This window comes from Carlito syrichta, unplaced genomic scaffold, assembly GCF_000164805.1.
Source record: "Carlito syrichta isolate Samal-C Ts95f unplaced genomic scaffold, Tarsius_syrichta-2.0.1 Scaffold314127, whole genome shotgun sequence".
NCBI classification, from domain to species: Eukaryota; Metazoa; Chordata; class Mammalia; order Primates; family Tarsiidae; genus Carlito; species Carlito syrichta.
In genome coordinates this window covers 306210-327357 of record NW_007258223.1, presented here as the reverse complement: position 1 = coordinate 327357, position 21148 = coordinate 306210, and the positions used below count along the sequence as shown (strand labels likewise).

At 35.2% G+C, this 21148-nt stretch overlaps 1 protein-coding gene across 1 annotated transcript in view; it reads left to right on the top strand.

Annotated features, from left to right (window-relative positions):
* The window catches only part of CENPC (centromere protein C), a 66804-nt gene extending 47578 nt beyond the window's left edge, over window positions 1–19226 (top strand). The window contains exons 13-19 of the mRNA XM_021719101.1: window positions 8581–8634; window positions 10112–10216; window positions 10978–11097; window positions 12071–12166; window positions 13858–14012; window positions 17845–17935; window positions 19037–19226. Coding sequence (XP_021574776.1) covers window positions 8581–8634; window positions 10112–10216; window positions 10978–11097; window positions 12071–12166; window positions 13858–14012; window positions 17845–17935; window positions 19037–19107 — 692 coding nt within the window. The 3' untranslated portion in view covers window positions 19108–19226. The remainder of the gene's footprint in view (window positions 1–8580; window positions 8635–10111; window positions 10217–10977; window positions 11098–12070; window positions 12167–13857; window positions 14013–17844; window positions 17936–19036) is intronic.
* The last annotated feature ends 1922 nt before the right edge of the window (window positions 19227–21148 follow it).

Here is a 21148-nt window from a genome sequence, read left to right as displayed (position 1 = left end):
AAGAAAAAGCAGTGAATTTCCCTGAGTAGTTTTGGCTTTGTTGTACAGGTTTTTCTATGTAGTATTATTTCAGTATATTCTAAATTATAGTGATGATTTTTCTCTGATCCATCAGTTACTTAAAAGACTGCTAATGCGGATTAGTTAGAACTTGTTCTCCAGAGTCAGACACATGGAATTGAATCTAGCTCTACTACTTATCTTTTTATTATTATTATTATTATTTTCATTCACCACTGATCAGAAGGCATAACTACATTATCTTGAGTAAGAAATTCCAGTGTTCTTGTTGGTATCTTCAGTTTCCCTATCTGTAAAATGATGATATGAATTCTAATCCCATAACTTGATATAATGAGGATGAATATATAATTCTTAATTTTAAAATCTGGTTTATATCGCATACCCAATTTTGGCTGTGATTCTAAGAAGTTGTGTTTTATTTTGTTTTTTTTTTTTAATATTTTTTGGTTTCATTTCATCATTCTGGAGAACTTGCTTGGCCGGTATTGTTTATTGTTTGAATTTACTAAGGTTTTCTTTGGGTTCTAGTCTCTAGTATATGCTTAGTTTCTATAATTTTTCCATGGGTTCTTGAAAAAGAGGGAATATTTAAGAATTTAAAAATAAGGATTTGTTTAAAGATTTAAAAACTGGTCATTATTTTATTGATAATATAAGTGGATACATTTTTTGAATATAATTAAATATTTATGGAATCTTGAATACTTACAGAGAATATTGTGGAATATTTACTGTGTATTCTTTTAAGGGCTTAGGGGTGTGTCAGTGAACTAAACCGGCAAAAATTCCTGCCCTTCTGGTGCTTGCTTTCTGGAGGGGCAGGATGGCAGATCATATAAAAGATAGCAAAACGTATGATTTGTTAGATGTTGAGAGTGGGTAATGGAGGCTATATTTTTAGGTAGATGGGTAGAGAAGGACTCCCTGAGAAGTGATCATTTGAGTGAAGACATGAAAGAAGTGAGACAGCAAACCATGCAGCTGTCTGTCCTAGGCAGAGTGAAACTCAAGGGCAAAAGTTCTGATGTAGTAAAGAGTCTGTCTTGATCAGGGACCCCCAAAGAGGCCAGGGAGCTGGAGCAGAAGAGAGAGAAAGCAGTAGGAGATGATGGCATGTGGGTAACAGAATGAAAGATCAAATAGGATGTTAAAGGCTATTAATAAGGCCCTTTGACTTTTACAAAGATATGGGAAGCCACTGGAGGGTTTTGAGCAGGGGAGATGCATGACAGACACCCAGTGGCTGCTGTGTTAGGAATGGACTGATGGAGTTGAAGGAACAGAGGAAGACTGGAAGCAGGGAGACTGACTAGTCGATGAGATACTGGAATAGTCCTAGTGAGAGGAGGTGTGGCTTAGATCAGGTTGTTAGCAATAGAGGGGAGATCAGTAGTAGGATTTTTAGATATTTTTGAAGATGGAGTCAACAGGATTTCCTGATGGATGGATGTGGTGTGTAAGAGATAGGTGACAGGGATAACTCCAAGGTTTTTGGCCTGAGGACCTGGAAGAATGTTGTTGTCATTACCTGATTTAGAGACTATTGGTTAAGAAGCAGATTTTGGGGGAAAGAACAGGATGCTAGATTTTGACATGCCAAGCTTGATATTAGTCTGATCATTTGTATTCTTTTTATTTGAGATCTGTTAAGGACTGCTAGAGTTGAAGGCAAATGTTCCCACTGCAACTGTTCTTATATTTCCTTTGGTCTTTGTTACGTACATTTCAGTGCTGTTATTGTACATTTTAGCTTTCTTATAGAATGCACTTGGCTTTGGTCAAATTTATCTTCTTGATTCTGTTAAATCATGTTAGTTTGTAGTCTGTGACCTCTACTTTTTTTAGTTGTTTCTTACCTTTGTTCATTCTTCTATTTAACCTTTCTTAGAGAACTAAAAGTGGCTTAGAAGCAGCAAATGATTGAATTGTTAGTTTTTGACTTGCTGTGTCATTATTCTTTCTTTTAATAAATATGCCTAACACATTTGCACTTGAACAGATATGCTTGTTATTTCTTTGTAAGGTTGATAGACATTCTCACATACACTAGCAAGGACTTAGGATTTTTTTTTTTCTTTTAATGCAATGAATTTCCAGTGAAATAGGAAAAACAGTTTTGAGTCATGATCTTGTTTTGCCCTTAAACTATCTGGCTATTGCTCTTTTGTTTCACAAAAGTTTTTGCTTATGAATAGAAATTGGAAAGCAGCCTTATTTTTTTCCCCCTTTGTGGGTAGCTTGTTTTCTTACATGTTCATGCTTATTAGGATTTTTTAATCTTTGAAGTTCAGGAGTTGCCTCTGTGTTACTCACTTAAAAAAAATAACTTACTCTGAAATAAGCTCAAACTTAAACTAAAATATCATATCTCCCCTTCATCCAGATTTTGTAGTTGCCCACATTTTACATTTGTTTTATTTCCCTTTCTACCTCCTCTAATAAATATTTATATATGTTTGTTATCACTCATCTTTTTCGGAACAATTTAAGAGGGAGTTGTAGGCAGGGTGTGTTAATTCCCTTAAATACCCCATAATGTATTTCAGCAAGATAAGAATATAACCATCCTCCAACCATTCAAATAAGGAAATCAGCACTAATAAAACACTTCTGTTCATTCACAGACCTGTATTCAAGTTTCACCAGCTATTCCTTTCCCTCTGGTTCAGGATTGAATTTTGGATCATGGACTGCATTTAGCAATCATGTTCCTTCAGTTTCTTTCAATATGAAATAGAGTAGTTCCTTAATTTTTCCCCAACTTTCCTGACACTGACTTTTGTAAAGGCTTAATAAAAACCTATAGGCTTTTCATGCTTTTAGAATGACCTTCAACCTGGGTCTTTCTGATGTTTCACAATCAAATGTGGGCCTTGCTCATTTGACAGGAATACTACAGAAATGATGCTGTGTTGTAATTTGTCATCACAGAAGAGGCACACAATATTGACCTACCCACATGATGTTAATCCTAATCCCCTGTTCAATTTCTTGTCTGCCAGCTTTCTTTATAGTAAAGACACTTTTTCTTTTATAACTGATAAATATGATTGTGGAGTGATATTCTGATGCTATTTTAATATCCTGTTTTTTACCAAACCTCCATTCACCAACCTTAGCATCCATTGAAGATTCCCACTTGAATTGTCAGCCACTAGTGATGGTACCAAATTACTTTCTATTATTTAATTGGCTTCTTCTCCATTAATTAGTTGACAGTCTGCTATAAGAAATAGTATTTATCCCCATGGCATTTATTCATTGTTCTTTTTTTAAATATTAGTATGGACTACTGGGTTTATATTCTGTGTGGTTGTAATCTTCATCATTTATTATGATAGTCATATTGTGGTAGATTTCGTTAGTGGACAGAGATAGGACATAACTACACATACATGCACAGATATGTACATATATACAACATACATAACACAGGCATTTTATCTGTTTCTATATTTTTACAGGTGTACCTCATTTTATTTTACTTTTCTTTATTGCCCTTTGCAGATAGTGTGTTTTTTACATATTGAAGATTTATGGCAACTCTGTTGAGTAAGTCTTTATTAGTGCCATTAGCTCACTTTGTGTGTCTGTGTCACATTTGATAATTCTTACAATATTTCAGACTTTTTCATTGTATCTGTTATGATCCGTGAGCAGTGATCTTTGATATTCTTACTGTAATTGTTTTGGGGCATCACAAACCACACTCATGTAAGACTATAAACTTACTGAGAAATGTTCTGTGTGTTCTGACTACTTTACTGACTGACTGTTTGTCCATCTTTCTCCCCCTACTTGGGTTTCCTTATTTCCTGAGACACAACAGTATTGAAGTTAGGCCAGTAATAACCCTGCAGTGGTGTTCAAGTGAAAGGAAGCCACATGTTTCTCACATTAAGTCAAAAGCTAGAAATGATTAGGCTTAGTGAAGAAGCATGTTGAAAGCCATAACAGCCTGAAAACTAGGCCTCTTGCACCAAACAACAAAGTTGTGAATGCAGAGGAAAAGTTCTTGAAGGAAAATATAAGCATACTTCAGTGAATACATGAATAATAAGAAAATGAAACTGTCTTATTGCTGATATAAAGTGTGAATGGTGTGAATATAAGATCAAACTAGCCACACATTCTCTTAAGCCAAAACCTAATCCAGAGCAAGATCCTAACTCTTCATTTCTGTGAAGACTGAGAAAGGTGAGGAAGCTACCAAAGAAAAGTTTGAAGCTAGCAGAAGTTGGTTCTTGAGGTTCAATTAAGAAAGAATCTTTCTCCATAACACAAAGTGCAAGATGAAGTAGCAAGTACTGATGTAGAAGCTTTGCAGCATGTTATCCAGAAGACAGCTAATGAAGGTGGTTACACTAAACAAAAGATTTTCAGTGTAGATGAAACTGCCTTCTATTGGAAGAAGGTGCCATCTAGGACTTCTACAGCTAGAGAAGAGGAGTCAGTGCCTGACTCAATGCTTCAAGGGGCAGACACTCTTGTTAAGACCTAATGCAGCTGGTGATTTAAGTTCAAGCCAATGCTCATTTCCATTTTAAGAATCCTAGATCCCTTAAGAATTATGTTAAATCTCTGCCTGTCCTTTATAAATGGAATAACAAAGCCTGGGATGACAGCACATCTGTTTGCAGCTTTGCTTACTGAATATTTTAAGCCCACTGTTGAGACTTACTGGTCAGAAAAAAAGATTCCTTTCAAAAATATTACTGCTCACTGACAATACACCTATCTACCCAACCACTCTGATGGAAAGGTACAATATTAATGTTTTCATGCCTCCTAAAACAACATCCATTTTGCAGCCTATGGATCAGGGAATAATTTTGCCTTTCAAGTCTTATGACTTAGGGAATAGATTTTGTAAAGCTTTTGCTGCTGTGGATAACAATTCCTTGATATATCTGGGTAAAGTAAATTGAAAACATAAAAGGGATTCACCATTCTAGATGCCATTAAAAACATTTGTGATTCATGAAAGGATATCAAAATATCAACATTAGCAGGAGTTTAGAAGTTGATTCCAATCCTCATAGATGATTTTGAAGGGTTCAAGATTTTAGTGGAGGGTGTAACTGCAGATGAAGTATAATAGCAAGAGAACTAGAATTTGAAGTGGAGTCTGGAGATGTAACTGAATTGCAGCAATCTCATGATCAAAATTGACCAGATGAGGAGTTGTCTTATGGATAAGCAAAGAAACTGACTTCTTGAGGTGGAATCTACTTCTGGTTAAGATATTAGGAACATTGTTGAGATGACAACAAAGGATTTAGAATATTTCATAAACTTAGTTGATAAAGCAGGGTAGGGTTTGAGAAGATTGACTCCAATTTTGAAAGAAGTTATACTGTGGGTAAAATGTTATCAAGCACCATCACATGCTACAGAGAAATCTTTTGTGGAAGAAAGAATCAATGACTATGGCAAACTTCATTGTCATATTTTAAGAAATTGCCTCAACCACCCCAACCCTCAGCAATCACTACCCTGACCAGTCAGCAGCCATCAACACTGAGGCGAGGTCCTTCACCAGAAAAAAGATTGTCTCACTGTAGGCTCAGATGGTCTTTTTCATCTTTTAGCAATAACATTTTAAAACTAAAGTGTGTAAATATTTTTAGACATAATGCTCTCGTATACTTAAAGAGACTACAGTATAGTGTAAACATACTTTTATATTTACTGAAATCAGAAAAATTATGTAACTCACTTTATTGTACAGTGGTCTGGAACTGAACTCACAATGTCTCTGAGGCATGCCTGTTATTTAGAAATCATGAATTCACATCACTCCCTCCAATTCTAGTTCAATACAGACTTACCCTTTTCCATTTTTATAAGCCTCCTTTCAAATAGTGGGAAACTTGATTCCCATTATCATCAATATATTTACTCATTTGTATGGTTCCTCCTGTGATCCTATTGCTGCCTCTGAGACCCACTACTTTGGGAAAGTTTCTGACAGACAAGACGTCCTGTTCTGTTTTGGTGGAGACTGTATGAATTTCTTCTTTTTTCTTGGTAACAAATTTATTGAGTTAGACTTTACATACTATACAGTTAATCCATTTATAGTGTACAAATCAGTGAATGGTGTGAAGTCATCACCACAATCAATTTTAGAACATTTTCATCACTCCCCAAAATAAATCTCCATATCTTTTAGCAGCCACCTTTCTTTCCTTTTCCTCCCAAGTCTAGGCAACTACTGATCTACTTTTGGTCTCTACGAATTTGACTATTTTGGACAGGGAAACTAGATGTTAAGATCACCAAAGTGTGGGAATCTGCCATGGGAGGGAAGGGCACACCTCATCAACAAGGTTAGCTACATAATGAGCATTTGTATACTTAACCCTGAATTGTACCCCACAAATAAAAAAATAAAATAAAATAATTAGGCTGAGCTCAGTGGCTCAGCCTGTACTCTCAGCACTTTGAGGGGCCAGGGCAAGAAGATTGCCTGAGCCTGAAGATTGCCTGAGCCTGAGGGTTTAAGACCAGCCTGGGCAACATTGTAGAGACAATTTGATTTATTGTCTCTACAATAAATCAAAAAATTAGCTGGGCATGGTGGCGTGTACCTGTATTTCCAGCTACTTGGAAGACTGAGGCGGAAGGATCCCTTGAGCCCAGCAGTTCGAGGCTGCAGTAATTCGGAGCGTGCCACTGCTCTCCAGCCTGGGTGACAGAATGAGACTCCAACTTAAAAAAAAAAAAAAAAAGATCACTGAAGTTTCTTCCAATCCAGCAGTTTTATAAAATATCAAATTCAGTCATTTAAAAATTTTTCTTGCTTTCACGGACTCATTTGAGAATGTGATGAAATCTTAGACTCACTTTTAAGGAAAAAATATGTTACCAATTTTAGGTGACTTGTGAACATTAAGTGTCCCAGTTACATAATTAACCACCCCAAAATTTAATACAATTGGTTTATCCATCTGGGTTCTGTGAGTTGACTTGGCTTAGCTGGCCAGTTCTTACTTGGACGCTCTCATATATTCGTTGTTAGATGCAGCCTGCTGAGGCTGAAGTCATCTGAAAGTTCAACTGGGCTGTATATCCAAGGTGACTTCCTCACTTATATAGATGGCACCCAGCTAAGACAGCTGGAATGTTGAGGGCTAGTTAAGCATCTCTTCCTCTCCATGGCCATCTTGAGTTTCTTTACAGTATGGCAGTCTTGGGGTAGTCAATCTTCAGATATTGTTGATGTCTTTCCCCAGAGTGATCCTAAGAAACCCAGGTGGAACCTGCTTATCTTATTAGTACTTAGCCTTCTAAGTCCCAGAACATAATTTCTGCATGTTCTATTAGTCAAACAAGACATTAAAGCCAGCAGAGATTGAAGGAGAAGGGAATGAGACTGTGCACCTACAGAACATCTGTGCATGGGACAGGAAAGAATTGATGGCAGCTATCTTTAGATGTTGTTTATCACACTTAAGCTTGAGAATCCTTGAGCCCACTGAACTCATTGACATATTGCAAAATTCAGTACATTTGTACTATTTTAGAACTTTAAAGATCTAAAGTAATACTAAAGTATAGAATACATCACAAATTAGGTAAGAATATTTTTTCTTTTAACATTTCTATTGAGAAAAATGCTATCTTTAAGTTTCTGATTCTAAATTTAACTTACTGTCCCTTAAGCAGGAAAAGTTCTATTTAGATTATCTGGTAGATAAATTAAAATTATGTGGGCAGATCATAGATAACATTATTAGCACATTAATATTTTATTATGTCCTACATTTTAATCCACGAAGTCTATTTCACTTATCAATGAACAATAGAAAACTTGTTTATTTATTTGTTTTTTTCAAAATGAAATATCTTTAATTTTTTCTTTTCTATGCCAACAAATCACCAAGATTTCTTTGATAGCGGGAATCTGAAACTCATTTGTGTAAAGCAGAAACTCTCAGAAAACATTCTACAAAGGAAGGACATGAAATTCTTAGTATGAAATAGGGATTGTGTGTTGAGACTATCTTCACCCAGAGAAACCAGGTTTTTGTGGTTCTCTAACATCACATTCCTGTGTAAAATCCGCTGAGCAGGGTCCAGAGATTTCCACTCTTCTGGAGAGAATTCTGTGGCCATATCCCTGAATGTCAACAGCCCCTGAGAACCAGTCATTTCTTCCTCTTTCTCCTCCTTCTCTGGGATTTCTTCTGAGATGAGATTATCTGGACAAGTCACACCTGCAGGTCACAGGAGGACAGAGGCTGCAACGAAGACACGTGGAGCTCCCGGAGGTCAGGACAGCACAGTTGGAACGACCTAGCTCTGTGCACAGGCGCAGGAGACCTTTTTTATTTTTTTTAACTGTGGTATACTCTTTAGATATATTCATTGTAGCAAAGCTAGAGAAATGTGCTGATTTTTCTTAGTTTTAACTCCTCAGCAAAGAAAGGCAAAAGGAACAATAAATGTGTTGTGAGGTCAAATTTTAATTTTAAAATGTTTATACTGAAGATAACCAAGGAAAACAATGGAGTAGCAGTCATTGCTCATGATATCTTTTTCATTTTGTAGATGACTCAAAAAGATCTAATGTGATACCAAAGAACAGAATGCATCACAAATTAGGTAAGAATATTTTTTCTTTTAACATTTCTATTGAGAAAAATGCTATCATTAAGTTTCAGATTCTAAATTTAACTTACTGTCCCTTAAGCAGGAAAATTTCTTTTATTTAGATTATCTGGTAGATAAAATTATGTACTTAATTTTTAAAAATTTTACATTAAATAATCACAAGTCACGGAGTTAGTCTGTTGTCCATTTGTAATTCCTATAGTCCTCTCTCTTTTTGCTCCATAGTATGGGGCGTGAGTGTAATCTTACCCAATCTTTGAAGCTTGGGTAGATAATTTTGTCAAAGAATATTACTGTTAGGTAGATGACTTCTCTGACAGCTTCTCCCACTTTCATCCAGTTAACTCCTAAACAGAGCAGTAGCTAGAATGGTAAGTAAATAAAACTGGGAGCTGTGGAATCTGTACATGTGAGGATCAAAATTTATGGTTCCTAAAGAGATACTTACGAGTCAAGATTCATGGTAGCTTCTACCTTTGATGTTAGAGTGACTTTCTATGTTCCTCCCTTTAATTGAGGCTGTGAGTGCTCTTATATTCTTGACTAAAGATAACCAGTGGAAGGGGAAGCTTTTTCCCATTGTGCCACTCAAGAACTTACACCTACCCGGGCTTGGTATTACCTGACCTGTAATCAGCCTGTAATCCCAGCACTTTGGGAGGCTGAGGTGGGTGGATTGTCTGAGCCCATGGGTTCGAGACCAGCCCGGACAACTTGGGCGGGACCTCATCTCTATAAATCAAAAATTAGCTGGGTGCCGTAGCATGCGCCTGTAGTTCCGGCTACTTGGAAGGCTGAGGTGGGAGGATTGCTGGAGCCCAGCAGATCGACGCTGGGGTGGCCATATGTGTGCCACTGCACTCTAGCTTGGGTGACCAAGTGAGACTGCAAGTCAAAAAAAAAAAAAAAAAAAGAAAGAACTTATACCTTGTCAGTATTTCATGGAGAGTATTTGATGAAGAGAGACCGCTGTACTTCTCAACATTTAATACTTGTCTTGGAGTAAAGTGATAAATGGAGTCAGGAGGAGGCAAAGGAAAATAAAAATGTTCCTGAGCAGGGGTATTGGTATCCATAGAGAGGAAAAATTAAGCATTATGCCAAAGAGCAGTATGCAACTTCTGGCTAACTTTTAGTCAACTCTAGCAAACAAATTAAGAACATAGAAATTTGATGATGAGACCAATAAACTGAGTATATAGAAATTTTCATTTTTCAGGTAAGATGAGTGTACCATAGTCAACCCTGGGTGTTACTAAATTTTTAAATATTTGCCAATTTGGTAGCCTATATTTTCATTGTAATTCCTTTAGTTATTGGTATAGATATATGTATTGTTTTTCTAGTCTTTTGTCTAGAAAGTATTCATGTTCTATGAAATAGCATTCATGTTCTAAAAGGTAATCTTCACTGCCACGTATTATCAAATATTTATATACGTACATTTTTGTCTGACGTTCTTTTGCAGTATTGCCCTCCAACACACCAAATGTTCGTAGAACCAAGAGAATACGTTTGAAACCTTTGGAATACTGGCGAGGAGAGCGAATAGATTATCAAGAAACACCATCAGGTAAAACCTAATTTATATTATAATGTCTGTAAATAAGAAATTTATGTTTACTATGTGCCAGACACTGCCTTACACATTTGCATTTATTACTTGTTTAATCATCACCCCCTAAACTCTGATAAGAATAAGATTTAAATCCAGATTTATCTGATTACAATAGATCAGACTATAAATTGTCACCCTCTCCCCTTTCGTAGCCATTTGACCATGTGGCTACATATAATGTGTTGTTATTTTTTATATTATTTGACAAAGTTTTTAATTGCATAAAATAAAGCATTAGAGTATGACATTAGAAAATTATAACTGGCAAAGGTAAAATAGTTCTCATTATAATTTCTGTCAGCCATTTTCTTATAGTTTTCTACAACATGGTATAGGGTGGGCAAGAAAATACAGTGTTTTCTTGAAGTTATTTTCTTTATTTGATATATTGAAGTCAAAGGACTTAAACTCACCTGCAGATTTCTATAAATAATTCATTGCTAGCCTTTTTTTAAAAAAAAGCCTCCCATGGTGACTGTTGATATCAAGCAAGCAATAGAGATCATCCAATCTTGTTGCACTAGTGTTTTTAGATTTAGGGTGGTAGAGACATAAGTGAAATTGGTTGGTATTTATATTATTGGAACTATTAGCTGTAGAATAATATATTCTTTGGTACTTTGAGAGAAAGGAGCCATATTAATTTATAGAGTTTTGTTTTGAGCTTTTTTGTTTCCCATGTGTGATGTTTTACCTTTTTTGTTTTTATATTTCAGGAGGATATGTGATTGGTGGAATATTATCTCCAGACACGGTATTACCTAAAAGGAAAGCAAAAGAAAACATTGAAAAAGTCAAAAAAGGGAAAAAGATCTGTCTTGACAATGACGAAAGAAGTATGAACTTATTTCTGAAAGTAACTTTTAAATTTTATTTTAAATAAGAGTTCTCTGGCTGGGCATGGTAGCTTACACCTGTAATCCCAGTGCTCTGGAAAGCTGAGGTGGGAGGATTACTGCCCAAGAGTTTGAGACCAGCCCTGACAGCATAGCAAGATCTCTTCTCTACAAAAAATCAAAAAAGTTAGCCGGGTTTGGTGGTAATGTACCTGTGGTCCCACCTACTTGGGAGGAGGGGGCAGGAGGCTCGCTTCAGCCCAGGAGGTCTAGGTGACAGTGGGCTATGAGCGTGCCAGTGCAGTCCAGCACGGGGGTCAGAGCAAGACCCTGTCTCTAAATAAATAAGTAAATAAGTAAATGAATGAATGAATGTTCCTTGGGAAGAAGCTCTTATCAAAATTTGAAACTTCCAAAAATTTCAGACATAATAATATATAAGTAAGCCGGGCTCGGTGGCTCAGCCTGTAATCCTGCGCTTTGGGAGGCTGAGGTGAGTGGATTGCCTGAGCCCGTGGGTTCGAGACCCACCTGGGCAACTTGGCGAGACCTCATCTCTACAATAAAATAAAAAAATTAGCCGGGCATGGTAGCACGCACCTGTAGTTCCAGCTACTTGGAAGGCTGAGGTGGAAGGATCGCCAGAGCTCAGCAGGTCAAGGCTGTGGTGGCCAGGAGTGGTCACTGCACTCCAGTCTGGGCAACAGAGTGAGATTCCAACTCAAAAAAAAAACAACATAATAGTATAAGTAAAATTTATTTTTCATGTCCATTTTTTTCTTGCAAGCTAATTTTATTCTTTAAAAAACTATCAATAACATATTATAACACATTTCTCTATGAGTAAACTGCCCACTCAAATGAAACTTATCTTTTCTATGCCCAAACTGTGTTACAGTAGACATTTTAATGAATTCTTTCTAAAATGTACTTTAAGTAAGTAGTTTGTATTTCAGTGCTATTTGTTTTACAGAAACTAGATTAATAGTAAATCTGGATATACCTCTTGGAGATCCTTTGCAACCATCGAGGGTAAAGGACCCAGAAACAAAAGAGATTATTCTTATGGGTAAGATCAGGGATATTGAAAATACTTAACAACTTGTAAGAAAAATCTACTGGCTTGATGATTGGCCTTTCCCTTTCTTCAACTTTCCCTTTCTCTCCTTAACTCTTTTAGAGTGAAAGTTCAGAAGAGAGTCTAATTCCTATAAGCAGCCTATGTGAGGACAGCGGTGAGGGAGTATTGATGACAGCCAACTTCCAGTGGACATATAGCACCATGCATTTGTCCTCTGGAGAACAAGTACTACAATCAGAAGTGTTGTCTCCTCCAACAGAGTCTAGATCTTTAACCAGGAGGACACATGGGTACAGGGCTATTTACTGGGAATGGTAGCAAGTTAGTTGGCAGACCCAAGGATGTACTCTTACTGTGAGGCCAGGAGGAGATTGAGTAGGGCAAGGCAAGCTTCTGGGTCCATAAATGGCAATAATGGCACCTGAGACATAAAACCTTTGTGAGGGTGACTAGTGAGGACATCAGTCAATCATATAAATGTCAGCCTTAAGGTTGGCACAAATTAGTTGCCATACTATATAGGCATTAAATATTTAGTCACTGGCAGACCATAGAAGGTCTCAAGGGTTGGGCTACAATAGGATAGAGATTTAGAGAATGCTCAACTATTTATCAACCAGGTAATATTTATATACTAGAAATAATTAAATATTTTAACTTATGACTATACCATTGAGTACTGAAGACTATTTTTCCTAAGGCAGAGGACAAATAGGTCAAACCAGAAAGGTGGTGATGGTATTCCCACTTAAATTTTTTACTATGAAATAGGTTTTATTTTACATCTTAAGTTAACGTCATAGCAAGGTTATTTCTATATTTAGATTGTTTATTTGGCAGTAGAGGTAGGAGTACAGTGTGTTTTGTTTAGTGTCTTATTAAAAGCATTGCTGTACTCTACTAAGTTAGAAACATTGTTAGTGTTGTCAGGATTTGTTCTTTTAATCTGTTTCTTGAATCTGTATTTTTCCATGTTGTATAGTCTGTGGAATCACTAACATTTCCAAATATCTAGGGAAATAAGAGTCAGAAGTTGATGATAGAAGAATGTATTAATTATAGATCTGGAAAGGTTTATAAGTAAAAGGGACGTTTTTGAAAGTGAGGTAATAATTTGTGAGTAGCAGTTAGAACTCTGGTTTCTCATAGCCTTTCCCTAGTAAATAAAAATCTTATCAGTCATACAGGAAAAAAAAGTTTTTTGGCATGGTGATGATACATTTGTGGGTTATGTTAAACTTTTTTACAAGAGGGAATTCTTTCTTGTATTTTAGCTCATTTTATTTGTCTCAGCAAATAAAATAGAAATAATCGTGTCATTACTATGAAGCTAAGACTTACATGATACTGTGTGCTAGACAGTGTTTTAAATCATTTATACACACTCACTCTGCTATTCACAGCAACTCATTAGTAGAGATGGTCCTATTCTTACTCCATTTTACAGAAAAGGAAATTGAGACAGAGAGAGCGCTCAAGTAACTTGCCTAAGATCATGCAGCTTATAAGACAGGCAGGATTTGACCGCTGACATTTTAGTTCGAATCAGTGATCTTTCAGTTCTGTCTCTCTAAGTCAGGTTTATATTTAAAATAGCTTTTTATTATATATAGTATATATGTTATGTTATGTTATTGACCAATAATACTTTATATTTGTGTTACTATTTTTTTTCCTAGATCTTATAAGACCACGAGATACATATCAATTTTTTGTTAAGCATGGTGAGTTGAAAGTATATAAATCGTTGGATACACCCTTATTTTCTACTGGGAAATTGATATTAGGACCACATCAAGAAAAGGGAAAACAGCATGTTGGTCGAGATATATTAGTGAGTATATATCTTTTTACATTTGTGTTTTGCTATATAGGTAAAATTCTGATTTCTTGGATTTGTCAAAGCATTGAAATACTGTTTCCTCAGAAATTAAGTTTATTACTACATTACACAGAAAAATGTGTCTATTTGTTAAATCTGTTTGAAATGTTTTAATTTGTTAAACCTGTTTAGTTGACCAACATTTATTTAAAAGTACCTGTTCTATACATAGGACTGTAGTTGTGAGGTTCAGAAGTTTAAAGAATAGTCTTAGAATCTTAGAATATAGGTTTGTGAACAAATCATTAAAATTTTAGAGTTGGAAGGGATTATAGAGATTGAGGCTAATTGCACATTTCTCTGATCATGCAACTGAAAAATAGCTTAAAAGTATTCTTAAAAAATCACCTATATTCCAGTTACCCTGATTTGATCATTACACATTATATACTGGTGTCAGAATATCACATGTACCATAAAAATATGTACAGCTATTATACTATATATCAGTTTTTAAAAACCTGAAAAAAATAAAAATGAGAGAGTAACGAAAAATTTACTTAACTATTTAACAGTAGACTCAGGACTAAGCACTTGTTGCTTCAATAAGTACTAAGTAATATACTACTATATATACCAATCTCACTGGCTACAGTTATAATAAGGTTCAAGGTAAATCAGTCCATCTCTTTATCTTCTTTCCCTCGCTCCCCGTCCCCCCACTGGAGACATATACTTCTGCAATTTGGTTTGATTTATATATATAATATTTATAAAACATAATATTCTGTGTTCTGAGTTTATCAGCTACAGAATTTGAAAACATAAAATTTAAGAGTATTTATCATTATACAGCATTTAAAAAATATTATAAGTAAGGCACATTTTTCAGTATGTGATATTTCAGGAATCTGTGAAATCATGAGTTACTGAAGTATCACATACAAAACTCTTCTTTTTGCTGACAAATTTAAGGTAAGTTCAAAAAAGAGATTAAAAAACATGAAGACCTTTGAGTTTATATTAATGAAGAACAAATTTAGGCAAGAATAGGAAAAGGTACATATGAGAGGCAAAAGATTAATTTATTACTACATCAGTATAACTAGAATCCTGATTTAAAATAATAAATATCTACTAATCCAATCTTAGAATGTCATAGACCTCCAGTTACTCTTATAAGAGTAAAAAATAACACATTTAAAAAGCAATAAATAGATCATTCCTGTATAATAAAAAAAATCGATAATGAGAATAAACGTTGTGACATGTACCACTGAACTAACAGCAATTAACCATTAAGCTGTAATGCCTTTATTATACAAAAGGAAATATGGGTAATAAATGTTTGAAAGTGTTTAGCCTGGGTGTTATTCAGAGGAATCCACATTTAAAGCCAAGTGACATTTTATAATTACTGAGTTAGTAGAGATAATAGAAAATATTCATACCCTGTAACCTATGAATCTAACATTTCTAGAAATTTTTCCTAGGAAATAATTTAAGTTAGAGGGGGATCTGAACATTTGGAATTATTTGTTGAAACATTGATGGTAATTGCAAAAATTAGAAATCACTGAAATGTGCTACAGGAAGAAAAAGGTGTATTTTTATTTTGAATTAGTAATGGGATAAACTCTTATATGATATAATAAATAGTTATACCTAGGTATAGCTAAGTGACAATCTTTACAGTGGTTCCGAGTTTTCACAAGCTGGTAAATAATAGAGAAAAACAAAAATTTATTCCTGTGTTAGTTTTCTCTTGCTACCCTAACAAATTATACTCATATGTCTCTTGAATGAAGGGACTATGTTATGTGAAATGGATCATTAGATGATTTCTTCATTGTAATAACATCATAAGATTCTATAGCCCGTCCTACACCTAGGTTGTGTGGGGTAGCCTATTGCTCCTACACTACAAACCTATTCAGCATATGATTATATGAAATACTGTAGGCAACTGTAACAAAATGGTAAATATTTGTATACATAAACAATGAAAAGGTACAGTCAAAATATGGCACAAAAGAGCAATGGTGTACTTGTATAGGTCACTTAACCACAAATGAGCTTGCAGGACTCAAAGTTAATCTGGTTAAGTCAATAAGTGAGCACTACATGAATGTAAAGGCCTATGACATTACTATACACTACTGTAGTCTTTAAACACTGTAGACTTAGACCACATTAAATTTATAAACAACAATTTTCTTTCTTCAGTAATAACCATAATTTACTGTGACTTTTTTACTCTATATACTTTTTAAAATTTTTTGACTCTTCTAATACTTAAAACAGCCATGTTATACAACTGTACAAAAACATTTCATTTCCTTATTTTATAAGCTTTTTTATTTTAAAATTTAAATTTTTTTTTACTTTTTAAACTTTTTTGATGAAAACTAAGACACAAATACACACATTAACCTGGGCTTCTACAGGGTGAAGGATCATCAGTATCACTGTCTTCCACCACATTTTGTCCCACTATCAGGTCTTTGAAAACAACATGCAGAGAGTTATTATCTCCTATGATAACGATGCCTTCTTCTGGAATACTTCCTTAAGAGCCTGCTGAGGCTGTTTTGGAATTAACATTGTTTTTATATACATGTATTTATCATTATCTAAAATAATGATAAAAAATATAGTCTAGTAAATACATAAACCAGTAACATAGTACCTTTATCAAAGGCTTCATATTGTACATACCTATATGTGCTATATACTTTTATATTTCTGGTAACCAGTAGGTTTATTTACAGAGAATATCTCCACAAACACATGAGTAATGCATTGCACTACAACTTTATGATGGCTATAATGTCACTAGGCCATAAGAATTTTTTTATCTTCATTATAACCTTATAGGACCACCATTGTTTATGTGGTGTGTTATTGCCTGAAAGGTTATTATGCAGCACATGACTTTACCACAGATTTATTTGTTATTTCACAGTTATGTAGGTTAGAAATCTAGTGAGCTTGGCTAGGTACTCTGTTTAGAGTATCACAGAGCTGAAATCAAGATGTTGGCAGGTCTGGCTTCCTTTCTGGAGCCTGTGAGGATGAATCTGCTTTCAATATGCTTCCGGTCATATTCAGATTGTTGGCAGAATTCAGTTTCATGTGGTTGTGGGACTGAGGTTGCCATTTCCTCACTGGCTGTTGTTGTTATTCTCAGCTTCTAGAAATGGCCCATGTTCCTTGGTTCATTGGCCCTCGTATCTTTGGTATCAGCAACAGTGCAAGTCCTTTTCATGCTTCTAATTTATCTGCCCCATCTTTTTCCTTCTTCCAGCAGGCGAACGTGCTCTGTTTTGTTTTTGTTGTTTTTTTTTTTTTGAGATGGAGTCTCACTCCATCGCACAGACTGGAGTGCAGTGGCCGCTCCCGGCCACCGCAGCCTCGACCTGCTGGACTCCGGCGATCCTTCAGCCTCAGCCTTCCAAGGAGCTGGAACTACAGGCATGCGCTACCACGCCTGGCTAATTTTTTTATTTATTTATTGTAGAGATGAGGTCTTGCCTGCCCAGAGGCGGGTCTCGAACCCGCAGACTCAGGCAATCCACTCACCTCAGCCTCCCAAAGGCGCGGGATTACAGGCTGAGCCACCGAGCCCGGCACGTGCTCTGTTTTTAAGGGCTTATGTGATTAGAATGGGCTTCCATCAAGGTCCCTTTTGCCTTGTAATGTAACATATTTATAAGTCCTGGAGATTAAAGCATGAACATCTCTGGGGTTTCATTATTCTTCCTACCACTTTCTCTTTAAGATCCCTTGGAGTGTTAGTTGTCATGGTTTGATTTAGATTAATATTTTAATTTTAAATTTGCAGGTTTTTTTTGTTAACTTTGGTGACCTTTTGTGTACCTTACATGAAACACCATATATAATAACTACTGGGGATTTCTTCTATGTTCCTTCAGGTAAGTATACATAAAGACACTTCACATAGTAAAAAAAATGTAGCTGTTCATGGGCAACCATGAAAAAGCCACAGTGATCAAAATGAAATGTGATATGACTGATGCCAGAGCACTTTGGTACATATTTTTCTTTTACTTTATCATTAGGTAAGTATATTAGTGTTTTGATACATGAAAATTGAACGAGTTGTTTATTGCTGAATATCAAAATATTGAGTTAGAAGATATGTTGTATTGTAGAGTTAGAAGGAAACTTATTTCTCCTTTGTCATCTCTAAGAAAATATTCAAACGATTTTTAGTGGGTGATTTCAAACATACAGAACAGTGTGCCTCATTAGTTATTAAAGAACCAACCCCATTTGAAATAGATACTGTATTTCACTCGCTCATTTATTCACTCATTCAGCAAATGTAATTAAGTATCTGCTATGGACACGCATTGCTCTGTGAGTTGGGGATAAACAAATCAGACAGAAATCCCTGCTTTTATGGAGCTTACATTCTAATGGAAGGAAACAATAATAATAGCTATGTTTGTATAGTTATTAGTATGCCAGCATTGTTGTAAATACTTTATAAATTTCCGATATATAGAAGGTTGCTGTAATAGTACTCAATGCTAATAACTCTGCCATATATGATGCTTGCTGTCCATCTGTATTTCACTTTTTTTGTTATTTAATACTTCATTTATTTAAAAGTATCATTTGTCTTTTTAAAATTTTGAGATATTATTTTACTTAGCATTGTACCTTTAATACTTAATCATATATGTATATGTCTTATTTAGAGGCATCTGCATCAGTTTTTAAAACCTAATGAAGATTGTTTCAGAAAGAGATTTTCCTATATTACACCTTTGTATAACTCATCTCTGCATTTATTACCATAATAATGTGAAACTTATTTTCTCTCAAACCTTATCTGGATCATATATGATGGTTAACTCTTGAAATTTTAGTTCATGGAATTAAATAAAAATTACTTTAGATTAGGTGAATTGTTTTTATTTTTTGTATAACTGTCAGGTAATAACAAAATATTAATCAATAGGAATTATTCCAATGGAGATAATTTTTATTTTATCGCTTTACTTTAGGTAATTATTACAACATCAAAAATCTTCTGAATGAAGAAAGTGTTCTTCTTTTTACTCAGATAAAGAGATGAAAGATGAAGCAAGTTTAAATACATGTGTATAGGTGTAAATGTGTATAACAGTCTATAGTTGGGACACTTTATTTTGTAATTACTTGTGATCTTTTAAAATTAAAATTTTGTTCAATTTATATAAGGTTGTGTTTTATTTCAACCTCCCACTTTTATCTTCTGTTTTTTTTTTCTGGTGGCTATACACATGGCCTGTAGTGATGCCTATACTTAAGATACTATTTTAGTAACCTGAAAATGAAATATAGAATATTTACTTGTTAAAAGAGATTTGATAAATGTTTACTTATTAAAAATTATTTTTTTCTAATATTAGTTTTAAATCATTGGTCATTAAATAATCAAATAGTAGAGAACTGTAGTAAATGATATATTTGAATTCGTTTCCTAGGGTTCCTATAACAAAACACTACAAACTGAGTGACTTAAAATGACAGAAATTTCTCAATTCTGGAGGCTAGAAGTCTGAAATCAGGATATCATCAGGGCCACGATGACTCTGAAAACCAATAGGGGAGAATTCCCCCCTTCTCTCTTCCTAACTTCTGGTAGTTTGCTGGCAATTTTTGTCATTCCTTGGCTCGTAGCTATAGCACTTCAATCTCTTCTTCCATCATAACATATTGTTCTTGCCTTACGTATCTTTGTCTTCACATAACATCTTTAACATTATATTTAAACTTTTTTCCATTGTGCTTCTGTACATTTTCTGCTGGAGGCAGTGTCCGTTGCCATTCTTTTTGTGTGTGGCCTCCTTCCCCCTTTTAATAGTAAAATGAAATACCTCAATAAATCTAAGCTAAAGAATCTAATAAAAATGTTTGGAACAGATACATATAACTGAAGACATTGATGTTTCATGGTAAGTTATCCTAAAGCCAACTGCTTTTTCTTTTTTATTTTAAGAAGAGGGGTACAATTCATGGTTAGGTATACAAATGTGCATTGTGCAAATACCCATGTTGATGAGGTAGGTCCCCCCCAAAACCCCCTGGCAGTTTCCCACTACTGCCAACATTCCCCCGCCCTCTCAGGTAGTTTCCTATTACTGCCAATCCCTTTCTTGTAGTATTATAATAGTTGTTCAAAGTCTACTTATGAGTGAGAACATGTGATACTCAGTTCTTAGTTTCTGTGATAGATCATTCAGTATTATAGTCTCTAAGTCCATCCAAGCTGCTGTGAACTTCATAATTTTGTCCTTTGTGACTGTGTAATATTCCATCATGTATAAGTACCACTTTTAAAAAATCCAGTCCTCTTTCGGTGGGTAGCATGATTGGTTCCATGTTTTTGCTATTGTGAATAATGTTGCGATAAACATGCATGTGCAGGTATCTTTTTCATAGAGTGATTTGAGTTCCTCTGGGTATATTCCGGGGGCGAGGGCAGGTCTTGTATGGGAGGTCGATATTTAGATCTTTTAGAAATCACCACACCGTTTTTCACAGAAGTTGTATTAGTTTACATTCCCACCAACAGTGTAGAAGTATTTCCTTTTCACTGCATCCTCTCCAGCACCTGTTGATTTTTGAGTTATTGATAATGGCCATCCTGACTGGAGTTAGGTAGTATCTTGGTGTAATTTTAATTTGCATTTCTTTGATGATTGGTGAGGCTGAGCACGTTTTCATGCATCTGTTGGCTGCTCATATATCTTCTTTTGAGATGTGTCTATTCATATCTTTTGCCCACTTTGTAATGAGGTTGTTTGTTTTTTCTTTTCGGCGTATTTGGGTTCCTTGTAGATCCTAGATGTTGGGCCTTTGTCAGATATACAGTTGACAAATATTTTTTCCCAGTCTATGGGCTGTCTCCCTGCTCTCTGGATGGTTTCTTTGGCTTTGCAGAAGCTTGTCGGTTTGATGAGGTCCTACTTGTCTATGTTATCTCTTATGGCATGGGCACTTGGGGTTTTGATCAGGAATTGGTTGCCAGTTCCAATTTGCATAAGGGTATCTCCTGAATTTTCTAAGTTTGAGGTTTTATGTTTAGGTCTTTGATCCATATAGATTGATTTTTGTGTATGGGGATAGCTAGG